The sequence below is a fragment of the Ostrinia nubilalis genome, chromosome 1, assembly GCF_963855985.1.
Source record: "Ostrinia nubilalis chromosome 1, ilOstNubi1.1, whole genome shotgun sequence".
NCBI classification, from domain to species: Eukaryota; Metazoa; Arthropoda; class Insecta; order Lepidoptera; family Crambidae; genus Ostrinia; species Ostrinia nubilalis.
Window position 1 is genome coordinate 1,828,327 of NC_087088.1, and position 26,931 is coordinate 1,855,257.

At 36.1% G+C, this 26,931-nt stretch overlaps 2 protein-coding genes across 2 annotated transcripts in view; one reads left to right on the forward strand and one right to left on the reverse strand.

Moving 5' to 3' along the window:
* Window positions 1-14,962, reverse strand: part of LOC135076605 (uncharacterized MFS-type transporter C09D4.1) — a 66,894-nt gene extending 51,932 nt beyond the window's left edge. Inside the window, exon 1 of the mRNA XM_063971062.1 lies at window positions 14,091-14,962. Coding sequence (XP_063827132.1) covers window positions 14,091-14,462 — 372 coding nt within the window. The 5' untranslated portion in view covers window positions 14,463-14,962. The remainder of the gene's footprint in view (window positions 1-14,090) is intronic.
* Window positions 1-26,931, forward strand: part of LOC135078003 (14 kDa phosphohistidine phosphatase-like) — a 516,815-nt gene that overhangs the window by 178,091 nt on the left and 311,793 nt on the right. The window lies entirely within an intron of this gene.

Below are 26,931 nucleotides of genomic sequence, written 5' to 3' on the forward strand. Positions count from 1 at the left end.
TGCTATCTTAAATGGTAATGGTAATGGTAATAACTTATGTAGACTGGTTCGCTACATAAAATAATGGTAAAATTGATAGCATCTTGGTTTGCTACCATTTGATAATGAATAATGATAATGATGATGTTAAGACCGCGCTCGGTATAAATGTTAATTCACGAGTTGGTCAGTTTTGCTACATTGCTCGCTAAAAGTTATGAATGGTAATTTACATTACGTAACAATAAATAATGGTAGTGAAATAAATTAATTTCCAATTGATTAGGTATTGGAAGACCAAAATAAGGTCATTGTTTGGTTAATGTTGAATATCAATAATGGTAAATGGTCAAAGAGTTTAAAAGCAATCGAGAAAATATGGAGTGGTTGTAAGGCAATCCATCCCGATGCTGAAATGGTTTAAGGATGAAAGACCGACTGTAGGGTCTGGTGGTCACTGATGAACTATCCGGCTCGAAGATGTACGGGCGGGAGGCAGTGGTTGTAAGGCACCGCTCCCGTGCCCGGGATATGCGGTCAGGAAGGGAACTAACTCCCTAGTGAGCCTAGAGTCCCTATTCCCTAAGACACTAAGTCCCTAGAGCCCTAGCCCTGCCTAACAATAAATACTTAGACATAATAAGGTATGATAGGAAGGAAGCTGTGCCCAGGTCGCCCAGGGCAGCAGCGTTAGGACGGCAGGTAGGCGGCGGGGACCCGCTGCCAGCCCGGCAGACTCACCGGACTGATCATAGCGACGGCTAAGGGTGTCTTGGCCGCAGCGGGGGGAAATGAGACACAACGACGGACGGTTGATATCTGTTTTATTGGTATTATGATAAGCTATTTATACAGTGTGTCCGGGCATGTAGTGATCAAACTTTATGGGCGTAATCTATGGACAATTTTATCGATGAAAATACTTCAAATTTGGGGCCTGACCCATTTCTCGAAAAATTACATCGATTTAAGTTTTTAATTTTTAGTTTACACCTCTTCTTTAAAAAATAAGTGAAAGCGTGGGTAGCTTAACATTAATAGGTAAATATTTTGTATCATGCGATAGCTAATAAAATTATCTATTAGAAGAAGAAGAAAGCAGACACAAGTTTCATACATTTTATGGGAGTAAGAATGGATTTAATTAGAAAAATACATTACTTTTTTCACTTCTTTTTCAGTTATTTTCCAACACAAGAAAAACCAGGTCGTTAAGGTATGTTTTATTTGCATTGTATTATTAGTATTTGAGCTATTCTACAAAACGAATGTAAATTTATTAGTCTACGTCTATTAGTTTTGACGTAATTGCTAAACAAAGATACCCCTTCCCAGCGGTTTCCATAGCGCACGCGACATGCGAAAATGCACTGCCTGAAAGAATCACACAACCTATTCCGATTACTATGGAAACCGCTGGGAAGGGGTATCTTTGTTCAACAATAGCTTCGAAACTAATAAACGTAGACTAATAAATTTACATTCGTTTTGTAGAATAGCTTAAATACTAATAATACAATGCAAATAAAACATACCTTAACAACCTGGTTTTTCTTGTGTTGGAAAATAACTGAAAAAGAAGTGAAAAATGTCATGTTTTTTTCTAATTAAATCCATTCTTACTCCCTTAAAATGTATGAAACTTGTATCTGTTTTCTACTTCTGCTAATAGATAATTTTATTGGCTATCGCATGATATAAAATATTTGCTTATTAATGTTAAGCTACCCACGCTTTCACTTGTTTTTGAAGGAAGAGGTGAAAACTAAAAATTAAAAACTTAAATCCTTGTAATTTTTAGATAAATGGGTCAAGGCCCAAATTTGAAGTATTTTTATCGATAAAATTGTCCCTAGATTTGGCCCTTAAAGTTTGATCACTACATGCCCGGACACACTGTATATGGTTTATTGTATGTACACATTTACGTCTATAAGTTAGTGTGCCGTCGGTGTAGAGTGCCGACGGTGCACGCTGAGGGTTCATGGGTCGCCCGGCGGTCGATGCTGACGGTGCAGCAGGATGTACGATCGTGCTCGTACAAGGCCTTTGTCCAGCAGTGGACGTCATTTGGATGAAACGAACGAACCTATACGAAAGTATGGAGCGTCTTTATAAGGTGTGTAAGCAATATTTGTGGTAAATATCCTTAGTGATTAATTGATACTTAAAAAAACACGCCTGTTATTTCGCGCTTTCGTGTTTGCGTGGATATCGAAAAAAGGTAAATCCCGTTGTTTTACGTGAATGAGTATCAAACATCCTTCCTCGTCACATCCTCACAAACTTTCAATACAAGTGCAAGTATAGAAACGCTGAAAAATCTGTGGATAATAGGTCTTCATCAAACATCGCTCATTCAATCCGGGTGTTTTGTCCGGCTAAACAAACGAGGTGATTGTGTTCGTTTCGCCGTGGATTGTGAATTTATCAAATTGTAGAGATTAATTACTCCGTCTCTTTGTTTTCGGCCCAGTTTCGTTTGTTTGGGGCTGGGGTCACCATCTAATTCATTCATAAACATTTTAAGAGTTCTGAAAAATGCCAGACACTTTAATGTTGTCAAATGACAAAGTCATAATAGTAACTTAACGCGTATGTTTAGTTAGATGATGCATTTCTTATAATAAAAGATTAAAGGCTCGGCTAAGGCTCGATTTGCATCAAAGCGAAGAAGAGGTTCATTTAAAAAACCAATCAGATTTCCGATCCTAAGCTATGCGGAGATGTGATGGAGAAATAACGAAATTCAAACAGTTATTCAAAACCACGGGCATAATAAAAAGGCAGGACATAGTCGGGATAAAGAGCCTTTTATATCCTGAAACATTCGAATAGACGGTATCCCTATTCGGGATTGGTGAAGTCAAACAAAAGTTTGATTTATCTGTAGCGCGATGAACCGCGAGGACTCGAGGGCTTCCGAAGTTAATCAGATGCCATATTTTTTGTGAATTTAGTAAAATATGGATCGTTTGTCATTCGAGTCGGTTGCCCTTCAGACTATATTTTTTCAGTCGATTGCACGTTTTCGACTGCATAGTCACAATTTATGGTTGATGTGCTGTCGTCCGTACATTTAGGTTTGATGTTATCGGATTGTTGTTTTGTTGAAACCATACATTATTATAGTTTTTACAATAGAATTAACATAAAAGCTACAAATCATGTTGATGATATTTTAGGTGTAGGTACGCGGGTGATGCCGCGAATAAAGCCAGTTGAAAATATTTAGTGTTTAGTGTTCATTTCATCCCCATAATTATTCACTAAACAGCCGTTACGTGACAAGAAGGCTCTATAAAGGTTCTGTAGAGACACATCGTTCACAAAAGTTTACTCTTTCTGCATGACCCGTGGTTGACTGGCAGAGAATGCCATCCGGCATTAAGTCCGCCACAGTGCATTTGTTACTTTGTGTGCTGAAGTATAAATAAATAAATAAATAAAAAAGTTCGAAATAGGAAAGATACAAAGCGATAAGGGACGTGGGAGTTGGGCAAATCTGCCGCGAGTATAATGGATGGAGCGCGACGAGACTGGCCCATTTGTCAAACCAGCGGCCTGTGAAGTGGGGGGAAGGGGGAGGATCTCTTGCACTGACTTACATAACTGACTACCTACACTGACTAAGCATACCTTAAAGTACGATATTGAAAAACCGCACTACCTTACTGTCAAACTCTACATAGCTAACCTCGAACTCTGGCACTATACACCTTAAGTTACAGGCCATCGTTATACCATATTTTTTCTCCGAGGAGGTTCCAAACCTATGCAACGCAAATCTATCCAAACAGGCCTAGTAGCATAGGAATAACCTCTAACATATTCACATCAAACTGAGAATCGGAAAACTTTTTTTTGCAAACTTTAGCAACCGAATTTGCACGTTCTAGTATGATAAAGTAGAGGTCAAGAACAAGCCCATAAAACTTTCCAAACGGAAGAAGTTTGTGGGTACTTAATATTCTGTTTAGTTCTTTGACCAATCTGATTGAACCAATATTCGTTATAGGAAGCTCGAGGAATGCCAATCACTCCGACTAAGAATTTTCCTCTCTAGATAGGAGGCATCAAAGGCGTAGGGCACACGAATAGTAGAAGCAATAATAGAGATTCTATGCATGGATGCATACAAAGCTTTCGAATTTTTATTAATGTCTGGAGAACAGTAAACAGTTTTCTATTTTTTAAATCTCTACAAGATGAGTTACTTACTTTAAAGTCACTGTTGCTTGGTCATAGCTCTAGTTTTTGTTTAGAGGATAAGTACCTAATTAGGATTCGGGATTAATGCCGTTTCTCGTTCCCACCACTTAATGTCTTGTATGTAATGTAATAAATAAGCAAGGATTTAGTTCAGCCGCCAAGAAAGCCAACCAGTATAGCGAGTAACTAGTTTCGCCTGGTTTCAAATAAAAATATTGATTCCAAAAAACTATAATAGCACTTTGTATACCTACGTTAAATACTAAATATCGTCTTTTAGAAACGCAAAGCAAAAAGAAGGAAAACATTCTTAAAGAAAAAAAACGTACCGAAAATACATTTCAGACAATCGCCAAATCCTTAAATACTTTAATTAGAAACGCCTCAAACATGCCCGGTTCAAATAGTACGAGCCCGGTCATCCCGGATCGCTCGTTTATCTTCCGGGATCTCTTCGCCCCACTTCCTGGAATCGTTCTCAAGCGATCCTCCCGCAGGAACTCACGGACACTAATTCGGGCGGCGGGATTACATTTTTTACGGGTCATTTAATCTATTCCTTTTAATCTTTCAGGTTCAGTTGTGTTTGGAGAGACGTGAGTGGAAATTCAAGTTATTTTTAAAAAAACATTCCAAGGAAAATAAAAACTTCTCAGAACCGTATTTACTTAGGCTGAGTTGCACCACCTAACTTTGACCGTGAATATAACGATAACCGGTTATTTTGTATGGAATTTGACAGATTTTTGACATTATGTTAAAGTCAAAGTAAAATGGTACAACCCAGCCTGAGTAGGTATATTTTGGTATTTTGGTAACGAGTTAGTTTCGATCGATTTGAACAACGAAATTTCTGACTACAAACATCGATGATAACAGTAATGATGTTCGTGTCCATGAAACAAATGACATTCTGACTACGATGTCCAAACATTAAAATAGCTAGCATCCTCGTGTTTCATGGAATTTTAATTCCTTTTCCAGTCGATATTCCACACACACGTAAACACGTTATATTTCAGTGTCGACGACATTAATTTATCTTCATTCCATTGAAAGTCTTAATTCCTGTATCCAATGACCATCAATAAGTGTGAAGTCGTCGGTAAAGTTTCGTGATCAGTGGCACGCGTCGGTTGTAAAGCTTAAAAAGCTCTTACACTGTAGCAATCAACAGGGCTTCTATTAATTTGATTCCGAGCACTAACTGCTGGGGGTGATTGATTTGTGGCCTCCCTCCTCTTGCTGGGGTGGGGAGGTATTATCAGTGATAAATATAGAAGTGGTTGAAATTTGAGTAAAACCTGTTTGAATACAAACAAATTTTAGTGAGGCCAATCATGCACTATGGTAGATTTCCGCATACGAAAATAGCTTGCATTTGTAACTAATTAAAACTGACAGCTAAAATACATAAATAAATTAATATGTTATAGCATTCTCTATATGCCCTTGATTTTAGCTGACATATACATATGTATAAGATATTAAAATAGATAAAATTACTTAGCTTAAGATTTCCGCAAAGTAATTCCTGATACTATTAATTATTTAATATGTATAATTTAGAGCCAGTTCTGTAACTTTTAATTAATGACTGAAAGATTGTTTAATATAATATTTTAAACTATTATGTTGCATTTTTTACTATAAAATTATCACTTCACGGGATTTATTGCAACAATATCTATTTTAACGGTAAATAATATTTATTTATTTTAATAGATATTGTTGCAATAAATCCCGTGAAGTGATAATTGAAAGATTGTTGTTATCTTTCGTCAGATTTGTCCTATATCTCCTAATATTATGCTTTCATGTCACATATTGTACAAACCTTTGTTAAAAATCGTGTCTATTGTAACCCTTAACTTTATGTCCACTTATTTTGTATGTAGATGACATTCCTAGTTATCGCTGTGACGAGGGAAACGTCTGCCTCTAGCACTCATGTCAGATAAGGCTACTATACACGAGTTTGTAAGCTTATCCATGACCGTCTTTTATTATGTCAATAATAGTGCCAAGTTTTGTATTTCCAAAACCAATTAATCATAACTGGTAGCACTTAAACTTGACAAACTTTGGGACTCCTAACTCAGAAACGAAAAGAGTAATTGGAATTTTTGTACAGTTTTGAAGTAGGACTTTGTATCTACAATTTTAACTTACGAGTGGCTTTGAAATACCTCAATAAAATAAAGATAGTTGCTGGAATATTTGTTTGTTTGAAATTAAATTAACTACAAGGATTATTAATAAGTATAAAATGTGATGATTATTGAATACCAAATACGCAGTTAATTAGAATAACAAATTAACAATTTGTTCAAGTTGTCACAACTAACTTGAATGGGTAAAACTTATTCACTTTATAGGTAAATCAATTAGCGTTTACTTGTCACCTTTGCATTGTACAGAAAATACAGTAACAAATTATTATAAAAGATTCATTATTGAGTGGATAAATACTAATGGGTTTTATTCCATTTTTTGACAAAACTTCGTCATGGAAAACGTAGCGCTGTCATTCTTCTTTGTATTCTCTGGATAGGGTTGAGCTGTAGTTTTGGGAAAAGTCAAGTTTCACAATATATCAAAGCTAAGTTACCTTTGATATCGAGAAACTTGCTAAGGTAAAGGCAGCTCTAGACAATATCCTTAACCTTACTTTAATCCAGTCACTACGAGTTCTGATGAAACTATGGTATTTGTTAAGTATACATTTGACGGCACATCAGGCTCTACATTTTGTTGGAAAATCGATCCTACTCATATTACAACTAAGTACATTTTAAGATTTAACAGTGGTGTCATGTACCTTCGCGTTAAAACATGACAATACATAATTATACAGGGTGACTGGAACTGAACCCGCCATAGCTAATACGCGTATAGAGGAGGTCATTTGCTAATAATTGAACCTTACTTTCTATGGCTAAAGTTTTATAGTTTAGGAGATATATCAATTTTTATACTTTTTTCAGATTTTTCCGAAATTTGACCCCTAAAACTGCTTAATTTTTTTTCTCGCATGATTTTAACCGATTTTTTTATTTGATACTAATATCGAATAAGCCTTTAGTCAAATAAAATAAATTACAGATCCAGATAATGATTGAATTACTAGTTACGAGTCGCCAAAGTTCAACAAAAGTACGAAACACGATAAAAAATTCAAGTTCGAATTCGATTTAAAAAAAAACTTATGGTGATAATGGATTGCCAATGATCTTAAAAATATCTCTACCTTCTCTTCTTTCTAATGATATACCACACGTAGTAATTAGATATTGAAATTTATTAAAAATTTAAAGTTTATGGAAGAAAATGGAATAATAATACGAAAATTATTCATACAAAGTTTCTTCAAACATCTCATATTTTCTGCTATACTCCTTTTCATAACTATTTTTGTGTTTTTTGAAAAATAAATTTTAAAATAATAATCACAATATTATGAAGAAAAGATTAAAAAAAAATTCAAAATCAACTTTGTATGGATAATTTTTGTACTATTACTCCATTTTCTTCCATAAACTTTGAATTTTTGACAAATTTCATTATCTAATTACAACGTGTGACATATCATTGGAAAGAAGAGAAGCTAGAGATATTTTTAAGATTATTGGCAATCCATTATCACTATTAATTTTTTTTTAAATCGAATTCGAAGTAGAATTTTTTATCGTGGTTTGTGCTTTTGTTAGATTTTGGCGGCTCGTAACTAGCTATTCAATCATTATCTGGATCAGAAATTTAGTTTATTTGAATAAAGACATATTCGATATTAATATCAAATAAATAAAACTGTTGAAATCATGCGAGGAAAAAAATTGAAGCAGTTTTTAGGTCAAATTTCGGAAAAATCTGAAAAAGTATAAAAATTGACATTTATCTCCTAAACTATAAAACTTTAGCTAGAGAAAGTAAGGTTCAATAATTAGCAAATGACCTCCTCTATACGCGTATTAGCTATGGCGGGTTCAGTTCCAGTCACCCTGTATATTATTATGTTCTATTATGTAGGTCCTGTATCACCTACCAAGTGACCACGTTGACGTTTACCGCCGGATTTCCCAAATGGGTCCAAAAGATACGTTATTTACTTAATTTGATATCCAACCCAAGTAATCTCATTTGTGGAAGTGCCCATAAAAGTTGAGAGTTTGTTCGCCATTATTAAATTTGTAACGGTCCGCGCGTTAATGAGGGCCGAAAATAATCCTTGAGGCTTATGGAATCAGTTTAAATTTGGATTTGGACTTAATAGGTATGTGGTTAGTTTAAAAAAACTAGCCAAGCATGAGTTATAGGTACTCGTACCTACCTACTCGAATGCATAAATTCTTATCACTTCACAATCACATTACATGATTTTATCTTATCACTTTTTAATTTATTTATCAAAACGATCAGACAGATACAAGATTACTTCTAGAGTTTTATAATTGAAGTAGGTAGGTATAGTTTCTTTTAATAGTCGGATGTGGTTCTGTACCAACTTTTAAATTCACCACTGCAATTCGCAGATTGAGAATTTATTATATGCTCGTAGATTGACGCCAGGCGTTGCGAGACTTGCGAGGCGATCCAGCTTTATGATTATGATCATATTAAAATTATGAAGTTATAATAAGAGTGATCGGTTTGTATTCGATAAAAATAAGATTATATGTACTTACTTATTTCCCAACCCATTCGGCCAGCATGGGATACGTTGGGATAGATAAGCCAAATCCTAAAATTGCCTCTGGTAAACTAGAGAGGGTCGTGTTCCTGCAGTGGACACTCAAATGACTTGTTGATGATGATGACGATGCAGATGATAACCCTCCCTTAATAATGCAAAAACAAAATATGTAAAAGACATGGAATCATAGGAAACCTTCATTTTCGTTCTTAACGTTCATTTGGAGTTTTCCTTCCAAGTTTTTGTATAAACAATCAAGTAATTAGTAGCAGAAGCAGCAGCCTAAACGATAGCAATAGCAGTGAGCACAGTCACGAATCCCATTTGTCTTTGGCGCGCACTTTGACTGCGAAATGGGATCCCTGGACCCTTAGCAAAGACAATTGGATCTCTAGATACGAAACAATAATAACTCCCGATGTAAAACGAATAAAGAAGAAATTCGTTGTTTTATTTGATCCAACGTAAAGAAGAAAGTGTTCAAGTTTCAAATTTACCTACTTACTTTCTCGATTGAAACTTTAAAACATGAAAAATATGAATTTCACATGACATGAAACAAAGTTATTCACAAAGACTTTTCAGAATTTCAAATTAGTGATTTATCTATCAACAAAATGACATATGCCCGGTGTGCGATATCTACTTGAAAATAATGCTCCGCACGCCATACTTAGGGATCAGGTTCAAGGGGGTATATGGTCGCCCAAACCAGAGTCAAACCCTACATCTTAGTTCCTTTCTTTAATTATATTTTTAAACTCGCGGCCAATTCGAATAAAATAAATCCATAGTTCCATCCAGTTATTTAGATACAGTATCAGCATCGTGTGCGTGTAATAAGCGTTCGCTGAGTCAGCGCTTGCTCCGGAGTTAGTCCCCCGAGGTAGAGAAGCAATTGATTCCGGTATATTATACTACCTACTACATAAACACCATCACTTATTGTCTGATCAGAACAGAAATGTACTTTAAAGGATGTTAATGGTTCAAATGGTACATAATAATATTTCGCTAACAAATAGCAAACTTATACCCCTCGATGCTTTAGGGAATCGTTGAATTTTTGTGTAATTATAAGAGCCATTTGATGTATTTCGTTTGAAATACAAAGTCATAAATTCGGGAATGAAAGACCGAAAAAGTACTAAAAGCAGTAACAATACAATTCTTTCTTTGTAACCGAAACGATATAAGATAGGATTAAAATATTTCAAAGAATTTCCACACACTGAAGTCCCGCAATTCTTTGTAAGAGGAAAATGTATTTTCAGCAGCAATCTGTGAATGGCTGAATGGTTGTCGCACGTTTCAAAGTAGGTGCTCCATCCGAAAGACCCCTGAAAGAGCTTAGATTTTCTGTAAAATCTTATACATTTTCAAACGCAAGTAATGACGTAAGTTCCAACAATTTGTTGTCATGTGTTTCTTTACATTTTGAAATAATTTTAAGGCATTTTTGTGGGTTAGAAGATGTTGTGGAATAGCGTAGATAGGTACAAATAGACTTAATTTATAATGACTGGTGCAGTACTTATCGCATCTTCAACTTCCCTTAATAAGATATAATATCTCGATAACCCAAGTAGGTATTCGCAGGTAACAATTTTCTTACATTAATAAAACCAATCATCTGGCTTATTTTCAAGTTTAATGTTCCCAAGTTTAGTTCTGCCTAAATGTTTACACGATACTTTAACTAAAATTATCTGGCTTCGAATATGGACTTCCTCCTCCTCCTTTTGCATTTATTACGTCATTAGTGATAAAGATTACATAAATAATGATCCACGTGTCAAAGACTACACTTTCTCATTAACTTGACTTTATCACTCTACCTGAAAAGCGGTACATCATCACTCCACAATAAGGTTTACTTTCAAAGGACTCAAGACTTAATTACACGGTTGACATGCGGTTTTCCTGATCCGTCATGCCCAGAACTTGCAGACCTCTGGCGCTGCGTTTTCGTTTGCCAACTCTTTAGTTAGAAGCTAAGACATGGCTCCAAGTACGTTGGTTTGATGAAGATGGATGGGGTCAGGACAGTCAACAAAGGGTGGAATGTAGCCGTGATAGTATCGAGCTATGAAGTAGGTTACTTGTTAGTTACGTAACTAAAATATGGGTATTTTAAGCTGTAGCTTGATTGACTTGGCAAACATTCAATTTGAGGATAATTTAATTTTTACTTTTAGTGGGTAGTGATTACATTACTAGGTATGAGATTAATATCTCGAATACTTGCTTTACTTTTGGAATGTTACTTTGTTGGCCAAAGAAAAACATAAAAATATTAAATTAAGAAGGCGTTTTATTAATAGGTGGTTTAATTCAAATTACCTCAAAATCAGAGTTACCTACTTTTAATGCCTGTCTCTGTTCAAATGTCTGCAACCAAAAGTAACTCGTGTAAAACTGCAGGAAAAACTTTTTATTTATTTACGTCGAAAAGTAGCGTAAGTTAAAATTTACATTCCGTAATTGGTATGCTAAAATTCCACGTTGAAAAAGGTGTGCATTGAAAATAACTGAAGTTTCAGCGCTAATTTGGCGCCCACTGAGCAAACTTCAGGAAAGGGGGTGGGAGCAACTTCTACGCTTGGTAGAGCCATTCAAACTACGAGTATAGTCGGCCTTAGACCTTCCGATTGATGAGTAAAATGCTTACTGTGAGTGGTGTACGTACATGCTTCCTATGTTTTAATGTATTAATACGAGGATGTATGTGCGCTAATGGAGAGTCGACAACACAAGTACCTATATTATATCGTTGCGTAGTTTTTACCTTTGTTTATCATAATTCTGTACACTAGAATTCATTTATGCATAATAGGTATTTTACATAATAACAAAAGATCAAAAGATCAAAGAATCATCCAATAAAATCTAAAAGTGATAAAAACGTCGATAAAAAATACTAGGCTGGGTTGCACCATCTTACTTTGATTTAAACAAAGTCAAAAATCTGTCAAACTCCATACAAAATACATCGGTTATCGTTATAGTTATGGTCAAAGTTAGGTGCCGTGCAACTCTGCCTAAGATTTATCATTTTTGATAAAACTTGCATAATTACGCATGAACGGTTTTGTTCTTATCGTCATAAAACTGATAGCGTATTTTATTGCACTAGTTTAATTCAAGGGCTTATAATAAAATCATTGGCATTGGGAATTTTAATTGCTTTTACTTTTATCTGATACAATAGGCCTTATTATGACCGATTAGCGATGTTTGTGGCGCATTTTATAAAGCTATTGAATTATTATATGCAAATATAGTGTAATATTGTGGTAACTCCTGTTTGTCTGTTTCCTTTTCAGCCAGACATCCACTGCTGACGAAATGAGAAATAGTTTAGACGCAGGAAAAACATGATAGTTTCATCCCAGTTGACATTTACATTCGTATGTACTCTACCAATTTATGCATTTAATTAAGAAAAAAGATATTTATGAGAGTGAAAGAATCTTTCATAAATAGGAGATCGAATCGCAAGGTGTAAATCCTTCTGAAATAAAATTGGGAAGATTTAAACCGTAGTTAGCCGGTGCGTCCATTAGTCAGCATTAGAGTTAATGCCGTCTTTAGTCTACCTCTAACGACTCTCAATTAACGGCCTTTGATGGAAACCACCGGAGATTAACTACTAGACTTAAAGCCAATGTATTATTAAGAGGACTTAGAAAAGTATAAAGTATGAGCTATACCCGACTGTAGAGTTTTGTCTTTCGTTATATCTGTCAACGTGAAATTGTGAACTCTGTCAGTGGGTTAGGTTAGGTTAGATTGTAATTTAACTACGTCAGATTTTAATCTGACGGAATTCACAATTTTACGGTGACATATCTAACATACCACAGACCGAGATACAAATATTTTGCTATAATATTTGTATCTCCTATTAGTGTTATAACAATGATGACAAGTAGGTATCTTTATCATATTAAAATAATATTGACCGAGATTACGTAGTCAAACTCTAGATCAGTAGAGTCACGTTAGTATTATGGGATAGATAGAAGCATTGTTCGGTCACATTCCTCAACATACTGGAACGTAGGAAATGCTGAAACCGGCTTGCAAGGCGGCGGCAATGTTTTCCAATATTTTTTATTTAGGTATACTGTACTGTACGTAGTATGTAGTAACCCTGGTGCAAAGGCTCACTAATTTTTTAAATTATTTTTTACCTGTGGGAACCTATAAGTCGCTGTCAGTTCAAAAGGATGTATGTTATACCAGTAGGTTTTCAGGAGACACAAAAAACTATATTTTTTAAAATTTGGGATGACATAAGTCCTTTTGAACTGACAGCAACGTCGTCGATGTCAGTTCAAAAGGATGTATAGTAGGTTTTCAGGAGACACAAAAAACTGTTTAATTTTTACATTTGGATTTGACATACGTCCTTTTGAACTGACAGCAACGAGGTGGTTTACTTGTTGCCTATCTTATGTCATTACTACACACTGTAAAACCCTGATTTTCCTAAATAAATAAATAAGTTGGTTTCCAAGTCCATATTAATAAAAAAGATTTTAACATTTAAATATGGTTAAAACGATTATAAACTACGTTGTTTTTGTGTTGTTATACAAACTGTTCAATAAATCAACAGACGTGTACGCGGAACTAATAGAAAATCAATTGACTCCCGTCAACATGGCTCCGTCATCGAGGCAGCAATTTGGAAGTGTTTGGTGTAGTTTGTAAAATGCAGAATCTAACTAAGCTATTTAGAAGTTTCAAAACACAAAATATCTTTATACCATTGACAAGATAATAACTTTACATTAAATCTCAATCTCATCTAATGGAAAAGAGATTAGATCTCTTTAATTAGTTATCTTAGATCTGTTAAACTCAAAAAACACTTATTTCTAAAGCTGAGAAATTCCATTATTTTGCCAGAAACGTAATACACGAATCAGCGCGTTATCAATTATTGTGAATTAATATCAATCATAAATGCGTCGTACGTTCTTTGACCCTGCCTTTAAACTCAAATGTTTATAGCTTTTATGTTTGACTGCTTTTTAATTAGATACCCCTGGTCTCTTTTCTCTAACTAATATTAGAGAAAAATAAACCACCCTCTAACCACCCCTCAGCTATTTTATCAATAAACACTCCGTTAGCATGTTCGTTTCACAACCAGCGTAATCGCGTCATTGAAGGATATGAAAAAAGAGACACTCACCGTTCTGGACAGCAGCCAGCTCCCCGGAAAAATCAGCGGCACGTACGTAATCATGTACACCATAGAAGTCCACGACACCACATTTCCGCTCACACCATAATACTTTGTCACTATGTCCTGGATTATGGTATACTGGGTCCACTGCATCGAGTTCGATGCTGAGAACAACACAAACAGGGTCAGAATGACCCACCGCCATTTCGTCACAACGTACGGAGGCTCGTGAGCGTCTATGGTCAGTCCATCCATGACGCTTCCTGGGATGAGGTCCACGTCCTTGTGAGGAGGATCTTCAGCTAGTAGCAGCTTGGATTTGGACGCCTCAGGATGAATCAACCCGTTGCCAGTTCGACCATCTTTTTGCGGTGACATGTTTCACAGTCTTTATGTAGGAAACGTTTTTGATCGTCTTTAGTAGCAAGTGCAGTTTAAAATCTTTTATCAAATCACTTAGACGATGCAATTTTAAATTCGAATTAGCACTCACTTTATCTTCTACAACACTTTTCTGAATGTTATCACTTAGTTACTTGGTTAAATTTTAAACAGTTTATCAAAACGTTTAAGGCAGTTTAAATTTACTTTTGTTTCACTAATGAACACTGTTTTTTCTTAACACTTCTTGCAACCAAATCGGTTAGCTATTTTGGATCTGAGTATATTTTATATTTTGTGTAACTTCGATCATTATCGAGCTGATCGAGCGCAGTTTTCTTTACAAGTAGATGTTTATCTGGGTTCGTCTGCTAGCGTAGTATCACAGGTGATTGGTCCCATAACTGATATCTCCGCTAGATTAGAGTTTAGACCGTTTTTGTCTCCATCGGAAGACTAAAACACGTGTTAGATAATTTCGTTGATAACAGCTCGGGTAGGGTGACCTGCAAAGAAGAAAATATTTTAAATAAATAAGTATTTTAAACAAATTATCTAATCTTATGTTTCATTGAGATGAGAGAGATAGAAATCGAATTCTTCTACAAAAAGATTTAAGTCATTCGTCATTGAAATTACTCTCATAACTCAACGTGAAGAAAATTGTAGCAATGAAAAATAAACTTTTTCTAATTTTTTAATTTTCTTTATGACTTTTATCATTTAGGCAAACGGTGATGTTTTCAAAGGGAATATAACTGATCAGAACTCAGTTAAATACAAACCGAACATTGCACTATCTGTAAACGAACCACGACATTATCATAAACAAGCGCAAGTACAAATGGCGCGAATGCACCGCGCGTCGAACGAATTTATGTAGAATGCCTTGGGCGTTAAATCGTGATTTATTTGGTCACATGTGCATTGCAGCGGCGTTTGAATAAAATTGCAATAAATACATGCGCCGTCGATGTCACGCGTATCAGGAGCATTTGGTGAGCACGCGGGAGTCACGCCTGAAAGCGTGGATATTAAATATTTTAAAATTCTAATAGATATGAAAAGGAATATGACCTTTGAGACCAAAAATGATATTTTGAGACTGTATCAAATGAACAAAATGTCATGATATTCATAGCTCGTAGAGACGATGGCCGTTGGGGCAGAAAAGTTCTCAAGTGGCGACTACGGGCTGGAAGACGTAGCGTGGGCAGGCCTCCTACTAGGTGGACCGATGATCTGGTAAAGGTCGCGGGAAGAGCCTGGATGCGGGCAGCGCAGGACCGTGCATTGTGGAAAACATTGGGGGTAGCCTTTGTCCAGCAGTGGACGTCATTTGGCTGAAGCGAACGAACGAACTTGATATTATATGCCAGCAAGTATAGAATTTATAATAAACAGGTTCTAGATCTTAGCTTTCAGCCAAAGCTACGGGAATTTCAAAGTATGGATATGGCAGCCCTACCTAAAATACCTCGTTTTCGCGTATTTTAGGTAGGGCTGCCATATCCAAACTAAGCTCTGGACAACTGGTGGATTTACCCCACTTACCGCTCCGTTTCCTCAACAAACAACTTAAGTGGGGAGCTTGCCGGTTTGTCGGGTAAATTCGTCGACAATAACACCTGTCATTATGAACACAATTTGCTACGATAATCTAATATTATGATCATAATATTGACATATTACGTGATCGAATTAATCAGTATAATATCGATGGTAATCAGGCGCATTTAACGATATCAATACGAGCGATTTTACGTCCGATTGTTCTGGCATTCGTTTCGGTATTATTTGAAAACCCAGATCATTGTAAGGTTTAGTGATAACAAAATTCTTTCTGAGAATTAAATCAAGAAGAGTCTTGGTTGATCGATAACAAAATATAAATAAAGGAAAACATTACACAATTCTTTTTCTCTATGAATGTGGGGGGCTCTATATCAATAAAATAAGTAGATATTCAAAATGGCGTAGCATACTTTATCGTAGATTAAGCTCATGATAGCACCTAGTTGTTCAAAACTTGGCTTTAAATTGATGAAAAACAAACTTACCTGTTAAGTAAAGTTTGACTGCAATTTTTTAAGCGAAGTTGTTATGCCAGAGAATATAAGCCAGAATGACACTAATAAACCTTCATTATCGACTAGTACATTACTGCACTAGTTGCAAAATGGCACTAAGTAATCTGTTTTTTAAACAAACAATCAGTTTATTGAAATAACTTTTACCGGTGATAACGTCAAGTTATTGGCACTGTTCGCATCGCTACTAGTCGTTCAACCCGACGTCACTCCACTGATAATAACGTGACAATGCATAATCAGTGCAAGGGCACGCAGAGTTCTCGTACTTTATCTAGAGTCAACAGCTCCCGCGGTTTATGGCTCAAGGAGAAATTATTGGAAATTGCCATTGAAAAAGTTGTTGGAACGGTAACTATAGTTAAAGGAAACTTAACTAAGGAAGTCCCTGAGGTATGGGAGTGGCAAGGAAAGGGTGATTTTGACATATTATGACGTGACAAAGCATATAAATCTGATGTCTCGCTGACATTTTACGTAATAAAAACACCCTCTTATGCCGCTCCCAAACCTCAGGTGCTGCCTGAATTTAGCGCTAGAACTAGTAAATCAGTTTTAAAAAGCTCTACTTATTTAACTTTAAAGAGGGAAAAGAGGGCAGTGTTGAAAAGCTAGGCAAGCATATATTAATAGAGATATCTTGTGCTCTCACTCCTTGTAAAAGCACACACAACATTTTTTTAATAAATTACTGAAATACTGATCTGATCATGATTTTAGATAGTGTATTAACCATAACGCTGAGTTGTTGCGTTTCAAAAATAAGTAGAAAAAAATATTTTGTCAAAGTTAAATCATGAAGAAGCGTATTTTAGAGGAGCCTTTCGGAAACTTAAAGTTCGCGTGAATTCACGCCGATCGTTGTTCAGCAGTCTAAATTAAACTGAAAGTACCGATCGTCAACACGAGAGATATTTCATTAACTATTTTCTAGAAAAATTCAAGATTTTCGTCTAATTTGACTATGTTTCAACGTCTAGAACGTCAATAAATATTATTGAGTATGTTGAATGCTTACAAAAGTCATGAAATTCAATAGGTATGAAAGGGTTATGATGTTGATGATGAAATCGCGATAAAATAATTTGCTCCATCATCGATCCCATTAATCACACATAGTTGAATATGCACTCTATATTTTTGTATTCGTTTGCTGTATGCATTGTGGACATTTGTACACTAAACTGGCTAAACAATTTAAGCCTTTTATGCTGACCCTACTCCAGTGACGTGGCGCTCGATCCCAAGAGAAATGGCCGGAGTTCCTTGAGCGAAATGGCGCGATGCTAAGCGAGTAATCTTTCCGCACTACTGGACGCCAGCCGATGGCCTATCCCTTAAATAATACCTTGAACCACGCTTCTTTACTTGCTGATGAAAATTATTGATTCTCATTTAATTAAACTGATTGGTTTAGCCTTGAATCAATCTGTGGTAAATATTTGTCAAATGTTAATTTTATTATGGAACTAAATAGGACTATGGGATAGAGCTTCGAGTCTCTCTCGTAGCAAGCACATTGAACGCTGTTTTCACAAGTCTTTTACCAAATAGTAATTACTAATTACCTACCTCCAGAAGTTACCAATATCTAACACACATAAGTTTACAGTTCATATGCAAGATATTATATTCCAATTTTTACAAGTCAACTTCGTAGCACTTCGTGAACTTTTTTTGTATCGTGTTTTTAATAAATTTATCACAAACATGTTTTCGATATCACAATCCTAAAATTTTTAGTACTTGTAGAAGCTACATTGTTTCATTAGTGGTAGGTGTACCTAGCAACACAAACAGCAATAATAGGTTTAGAACTTTTCAGAGTGATAGAGTGACAATGCGTATTTTAGTCCTCTGCTGTCGTCGTGCGTAACTTTTGTCAAGATGAAAATGGAAGAGCATTAAAAGGGCAAAACCATTTTATGTTCGTAATTTAAAACATTTGGGTTAGGTATATAGGTAATTACAATTTGGAGGTTTTAGTTATTCCACATAGTTTAAATCCTAAAACTGTAACCTGTTCTTGACCCAAACCGACTTAAAGTAACTTTATTGGTCAGGCCACTTGAATAATTATGCCGAAAAAAAAGTAGCTCAAGGCTCGCAAAATTAAAGGGTGTTTTGTGAGAGAAGGGTCAGTGATAAAAACTTATCGCGTCGGTTAGACCACAGGCCCAATACATCTGGGCATTTCTACAGAACGGTGTTTTTTTTCTCAATTCGGTGCTAAAATTAATATTTAGTTTTTTAAGTAGTTTCAATACAAATAAATAAAGTTTACTCCATTCTGAATGTTAAAATAGCATTGTCACTAAATATTGTGAAGTGGTTTATGAGAAAAGTCAAGCACCGAATTGAGCGAGCACCGAATTGAGAAAATGAATCACGGAATTGAGAAATGAAACTCCAAATTTAAAAATCGCTATGCAAACTTAGAATTGATGACATTATGTAGAAATACCTAATGTATTTCAATAATCAAAATAATAAATACCTAAAACGTTTTTATATCTATTAGTTAGATGGTTAATTTTAGGTTTAAGTGTCTGAAATATCCAAGCGAATAAAACAAAAATCCTAATCATTATGTTAAATTTAATTAAAGTCTCTTTGTTTATTTATTCTTAACCTTAAACATAAAACAAATATAGCAAGACCCAAGAGCTAGATTGACCTGTCACTATACCGAAGATATACCGGACGTCAGTTTGTACAAGATTAAAATGGCTCTCAAGCACCTGAAATACAACAAGGCACCGGGTGTTACGGCATCACGGCTGAGCTTCGCCGGTACGGTAAAGGCTCTAGAGAAGTAAAAAAAACTCAGTAAAACTCATTTATTTCTGTAAGTAGGCTTTAAAAAAGCACTTTTACACGTCCCAGTATTAACCCTACCACTGCTTCAGGACAATAAATGGGCCAGTGCTGAGAAGAAGCAGCGCAAGAAACTCAGACACTATTGTGAGCCTCTTTTTCAAAGGTTTACAGGTTTTCAAAATACATAGTTATAAATATATATGCGAGCTAGGCAGTAACGCATCCCAAACATTTTTATCTTTTAAATAATCATCGACTTTATAGTAGCCCTTTTTCATTAAGGTACTTTTAATATGTGCTTTGAATTTATGAGTGGGTAGTTCTACAGCAGTTTGTGGTAATTTATTAAATAATTTAATACATTTCCCCATAAATGAATTCCCAATCTTATGCAGTCTGAAATTTGGAACGGCAAGTTTATTTTTGTTTCTTGTATTAAAGTTATGCAAATCGCTCTTTTTCGTGAATTGCTCTATATTTTTGCGAACATATAAAAGGTTTTCATAAATGAACTGTGAAGCTACTGTCAGTATGTTAATTTCCTTAAAAAATTCTTTCAAGGCAAATCGGGGTCCAAGGTTATAAATGGCCCGCACTGCTCTCTTCTGCAGAACAAACACAGTTTCAATGTCCGCGGCTGAGCCCCACAACAATAGTAGAAGCAGTTCAATTCCGTCATCCTCGAAGGAAAAACGCCTTCGGCATGACACAGAAGTGTGGTGATAGAATTATGGACTCATCTCACTTCTGAGGCGTATTTACAAGCTGTTTTCGAGAGTCCTTACGAATCATCTCGCTCGCAGACTCATCGACTTCCAGCCTTCCGAACAAGCTTGTTTCCGAAAAGGCTTTAGTATTATGGTACACACACAGGTACGCTACGGCAGATTATACAGAAGACCAAGGATTCGCGGACGATATTGTAGTCATGGCTGAGACCTTAGAAGATCTATGTACAATGCTCAATGGCCTTTCCAGAGCCTCTCAACAAGTGGGTCGCAAAATGAACATAGACAAGACAAAAATCATGTCAAATGTTCGTATTGCACCCATTCTTCTGAAGGTTGGAGACTCTACACTCGAAGTTGTTGACAATTGTGTATACCTGGGACAAAGAGTCCAGATAGGTAGGTCTAACTTTGAGAGGTCTATCGCTGAATTTAACTCAACTAAGCAGCGTTCGGGAAGCTTCGCTATTGCGTCTGAAATATCATAGTGTCTCAAGACAAAATTCTTCGACCAGTGTGTGTTGCCAGTGATGGTGTATGGATGTGAAACGTGGTCGCTTACTATGAGCCTAATAAGAAGGCCCAAAAGGCGATGGAGCGTTCTATGCTTGGAATTTTCCTGCGTGATCGAATCAGAAATGAGAAGATCGGCAAGAGAACCAAAGTGACCGACATAGCACGCAGAATTGCAAAAATCAAGTGGCAGTGGTCGGGGCACATAGCTCGTACAGATGATGGCTGTTGGAACTGAAAAGTTCTCGAGTGAAAACCACGGACCAGTGGGCTGGCCCCCCACTAGGTGGACCGACGATCTGGTAAAGGTTGAAGGAAGAACCTGGATGCGGACAGTGCACGACCGGCTGCTATGGACATCCTTGGGGGAGGCCTTAGTCCAGTAGTGGACGTCATTTAGCTGAAACGAACGATCGAACGAAAAATAAAATAAAATAATGAATTAGGTACATAATATTGAAATAAAACACATAATTATTTAAACAATTAGTAAAAAAATGGTTTTGTTTAAACATATCCCATTATTTTTGTGCCTTTTGCTCTTAAAGTTATGATGAACAGAGGTGTTTTACCTGTACATTATCAAGTTTTCAAACGAAAAAACTATTAATTATATTGGACAGCAAATATTCATTACTCAATAATTTATAACTGTGTTTTGTGGAACCAATAATTATTAAATTATATACAAAATACAATAACTCCTCGTAGTATAAAAACAATTGAGCAAATAAGATAGATTTAAAAATTATAATAATATAAAAATGAGACAAGCATTCTATTTTCAAAATCGTTGCGATAAGTTAAAGTACATATTTTTAAGCTTCTGCTTACATCGATTACTAATGTTTTGAACTATTGTTATATAATATTTTGATAAGATAGCAGTACCAGTCTATTCTTTTTAATTAAACCTCAAAAATAAGTTTTATTGTCTTCTGTCCAATGACTGGTAGTGTCCAATGATTGTTAGTTTACCCTATTATTATGCTCTATTGATTTCATTATTATTTTAAGATACACAAGCAATTTATTGTCTCCATTTTCACTAAATATCAATTCTGTGTATACGTTTTCTCAATTCGATGCCCCATATTCCGCGGAATTGAGATCCACGGAATTGAGGAAACATCACAATCCATCAAATTACTCGAAAATGTTATAAATTACAACAATTTCTACAAAACGTAATGGCAGATATCAGTTAAACACTCAATTAATTCAGCAGTAATCTCATTAAATACTTCATGAACATTATTAATGTCGCACACCGATTTGAGAAATGACCAGTGACCAAAAATTCTGAGTGATTTCAAACCTCTGAAAAATGCTCCTCAAAGCGACAGATCCCTCTTCTACACTGCTCAACCACTCGAGCGCAACTGCTAGTTTGTGGGAATCAGTCGTGGGCGTTTGTACTGTGCGTAGTTAGTGATATAGGAGCACAAAAGTAAAAATCACGGAATTGAGGCACACACGTCGGACAAAGTTTAAATGTGTTACTGTATTAAAACCCAAGGACTTACATTAAAGAAACTCATATATATGGCTTTATTAACTATCCCTTGTTCTGTGAATGTGGATATCATAATGGGGAAGTTATTATTTCAAAAGTTATGAAGCATAAACGAGTAAATTCTGGAAACCGGACACTCCATTTTGAGCCAAATTTCGCCCGTTTTTGAACTTTCAGTTTTTTTGAAGGCGAGATGTAAAGCCTGGCGGTCTTCTAAATATGCTCTCCATCAAGTCAAGAGTCCTATAAATACGAGTGATTTTTTTCAAGTACGTACTTCAATTTTAAAGGTACTTTTTTTGCCCCAGTAGGTCAATCGGTCGTCCCCGTAGAAATGCCCATCTGCATTAAACCGGACACCGAACTAACCGGAATGGCCCTTTATAGAAGGTTGAGGGGTCGCCTCAAGGAAATTGCCAAGGGTCACCCCTGTCCCCGTTTGAATTGAAATAAATGACTACGTCAGAGATGGCACGCGTGATCGTGATATAACGCAACTTGGACGCAAGTTATTGACCCTATTTTTATTCTGCTGAAAGTTATTATTTTGAATAATCTAGGTTGACAGAAAGTTACGCATGTTCGGCTATATTTAAGACAGAGTAAAAAAATCTACAAGTTGGTTATTATAATTTTTTTAGACTTATTTTTCGTGAGTGCGTTTTGCAGATAGCTAACTAATACACGCACAACACACGCATTTCATTCATGCGGTGGTTTTAATACAATTGCTAGGAAAAATAGTCAAACACTTAGGTGGTCCGCAATTTTTTTTTAAAGAGGATGAAGAATGCACATGACCTGTTATAAAAAAATAATTTACCGCCCAAATTAAATCTTAGAATCTGGTAAAAATAAGTTGGATACGCTGGTTACTCTGAATTTGAACTGGATGATGCAATATATTAAGGTAACATAGGAAATATGATAGAGATTTTTATGTTACTAATGTAAGAAAATTATTATCACACCCATTATGTAGATTTAGCGGGCATAAGAATGTTGATTAGGCGCACAGATGGTACGCTTTTGCACAAGTGTAAAAACAACTTACCGGTGACGGTGACTCTTCCAAAATCTTCAAGAGAAAAAGAGAGGGGCGATAACCTCTATCCGCAACAGCTGTCCAAAGAACCCGACGCGACTAATCGCACGTTAGTAAAATACGATTAAAATTCACCGCACAGTCACAAAACACAACACTGCACGAGCGTCCGCAGTTCGCAATCAAGATCGATTCGCCACAAACTCCATCCACTCAATTCATGTTCACACACAATAGTTTTTATTAACTAGCAACTAATTTGGGGCCGATGGTTCGATGTCTCGGACCAATGGGAAGCGAAGAAATTCTTGTGTACGCAAAATACCGGGCAGGGTGATCGTTTGTTTTGGTTCGACTTTTAGGTTAGGCAAGGCACGGGCAAGGTGACAATGTGTGACAGCAGCAAAAATTTCACGCATGCGCGGAATCCTAGCTTCGTTCGAAAATGTAGAACCCTCAACTACTTTTCGGTGGAGTGTTTAGTAGCGTCTGAACCAACGCCAGCAATTTTGCGTAGAGTTTACAGTTAGTTATGTTGATGAATCACTGCTTTTTGCTGCTCGCGCCAAACGGAGCTCGGTCTAGTTGAATAATTTTAATCAGTTTTTATTTAATATTCCCCCGACAACCGCTGATGCTCCGGTCAAGGATAAAACAAAAACGTTGAGAGGAAAATAAAATGTAATAACCTGTAGTGAAAATGTAATTAAATAATGAGAATTTTATCCTCATGAATTTCAGCATAAAAGAGTTGTACCTATGAAACTATTTAGTTAGATAATTATGGAAATGATATGTGTAAATATATAGGACGAGTTTTCCTTAGTGATCGTAGGTATAATCCGTTCCTAACCACAAAACTAAATCGTGAAAGTATATCTTCAACGTTAGGTTCTACTTTATTAGTTAAGTTGATATAATTTTAAGTGGTTGTGGTCAAAAGGAAAATAACCCTTAGGTTAAAAACAGTAAAACCAATAAGAATAGAACCAACACAATGTTAAATTACTCGATCAATCATATTATAACTCGAACGTGGTCATTCATTTTGGTCAAAGTCTGAAACAAAAGCTTTGGGGACAATACCCGTAAGAAAAATTACATAATGTATAAATACACACACATACATACTTACCTAGCTTCCATCCAAGTGTTCACCAGCGTGAATTTAATAGGTAACTACTATTTAATTTCATAATTTGTAGAAGATCTTAAAAAATATTTTTAGAGTAGAGCCATCGGGCACAACAACAATTATTTTGGTCTGTCAGAGAAAATCTACGTCTGTGTCGTCGCTAAGCTTGCGGGTTCGAATCTCGGTTGAGGCCACAAACGTTCTCATTGCGCATTGATATATTTTCGCAAACTAAATTAAAGTGAATACCTAGTAGCCCGCGCATTGATAAAATCAACGAGTTTTAAATCAATACTGAATGGACCGATTGATAAGCGTCGACGGCAATCAATAACGAACGCAGTTATTTATAGGTATAATTGGTCACTACTTTAGCCAATGCACGCTTTGTGTGGTGGATATTGAGTTTTCAGTATTGAAATGTTGAGACCTAGGTTAGTTTAGATTACCTACTACCAGTGTATAAAGCACGGCACTTGCCCTGTGTAGCTAAGATCCTCCTAGATCCACCACTTAGATATTTGAAGTTAAGTATACTATGATTAAAAAAAATGTCAGGTAGCTGCATTGGGGGAGGCCTATGTTCAGCGGTGAACGTCCTATGGCTGAGATGATGATGAGGTAAGCTACACGGCTACACATATTTTTTTGCAAATAAAGTATTGAATGTTACATGTTACTATGAGATTCCTTTTAACTTTGATTAGTAAACATTTTTTTTTTCACAACAAGGAAGGTCTTGGACTGCATCTTACTCACCTGATGGAACGTGATGATCAATAAAGGATAAAACGTTTTAATACGGCGAACGTGTTTCACACACTTGAAACATTGCTATAAAAGTTACGTAGGAGAACAACCTGTGTAAAAACTTTGTGGAAAGTACAATAAATGAGTATCATGATGCAGTGTTAAATTGACTGCAACTGAAATTGGGAGGTTAAATTGGTACAACGCTATTTTCGTGTTGGTAGAGCATGTAGTCGATCGATGCAACAGGGATCTAGGTCACTCTACATCCCAAGGCAAGAAGAAACTCCATGGGTCGAAATATATTATCTTTAATTTAAAAGCAAGTTAAATGTGATTCAACACTTTTACCAATCTTGAGAAAGCCATGACTACAGAATCTAATCAGTGATCACGAAATCTGACTTAGCCTACGCGTACCTACGCGTATATGTAGACATGCATCTAATGAAGATTATTAGGTAGATTTAATGTACCAAACCTAAGTAGCACCAACCATTATTACTACCTACCCTTGAAACCACTTTGATGATGGACGATTACGCAGTCCCATTCATTTAACTTCTGCCTAAAACAAATTTGAAACTGCAATTTATTGAGCATAAAGCTTTGAATGTAGCCGGCCGGTGGAAAGGGCTTTCATCGGAACATTTCCATGGAAAAAGCAACAAATCCGCCACTTCGCGTTTTTAAATTGAATTTCAGAGAGCGATTCGGCGTGATTTATCCTGGAAACCAATGGTGGGAATGAGAACTACGGATAGTTTTAATGCAAATTCGGCTCTGGGAAATGGGCAACTAATGAAATTTTATAGTTTGTTTATTCAGTTTCATTCATGGCTAGAGAGTGAGCCTGATAACATGATAAAATCTAATCTAAATGTAACTGAGTATTCGTTATTTATCTATATATATATAAAAGAAAGTCGTGTTAGTTACACCACTTATAACTCAAGAACGGCTGAACCGATTTAGCTGAAAATTGTCAGGGAGGTAGTTTAGAACCAGGAGAAGGACATAGGATACTTTTTATCCCGTTCGAAATAAATAAAAAGTCTGCTTATTTATTGCCATTAAGGCGGAACAAAGTTCGCCGGGTCAGCTAGTATTTTATAAATTTTATTTTTTTTTAACGTCTGCTGAACCCTCTGGCCGTTTTGTTCCAGAATATTTTCACAAGATCTACATATTTTTATGCAGATACATATTACTTTACATGTGAAATCCAATATGAGTGAACATAGATTTCAAGAAATAAAATTTAGTGAGTAGGTAGGACGTAAAGAGTTAATAAATACGAGGGCCGGCTGATAATTCCGCGGCCTAAGGTACTTAATGAAATAAAATAAATGGTTTCTATTTTTTATTTTGTAATATAATCTCCCTCAAATGAAATACATTTCTTAAATCTCGCATGTACAATGCCTTTTACCCACCTAAAAAATTTTTTTTCAAAATGACGACCAACCGCAGCTTTAATTTCGTTGTCATCTGCATATCTCCGGCCCCGTAAGTCTTTTTTCAAATCGAAAAACAGGAAAATATCGCTAGGTAATAGGTCTTGGCGATATAGTGGCTGGTCAATCTCTGAGAACCCGGTGTCTTTCAGGGCTTGGCCTCGCAACACGTGCGGCGTGAACGGGCGCGTTGTCTTGCAGAAAGAGCAATCCGCGTGTCAGTTTCCCACGTCATTTCTGTACAATAGCCTCGCAAACATAAAGAAATATTCTTCAGCTATCTGCCACGATTTAATTCTTTGGTCAGCCGGAACGATTTTTTCGACTATTGAACGTTTCCTTCACTCAGTATCGTGACAGGGCGGGGGTCGTTTTCACAGGTCTCTCGTCCGTGTTGAAATAGTCGGGCCCA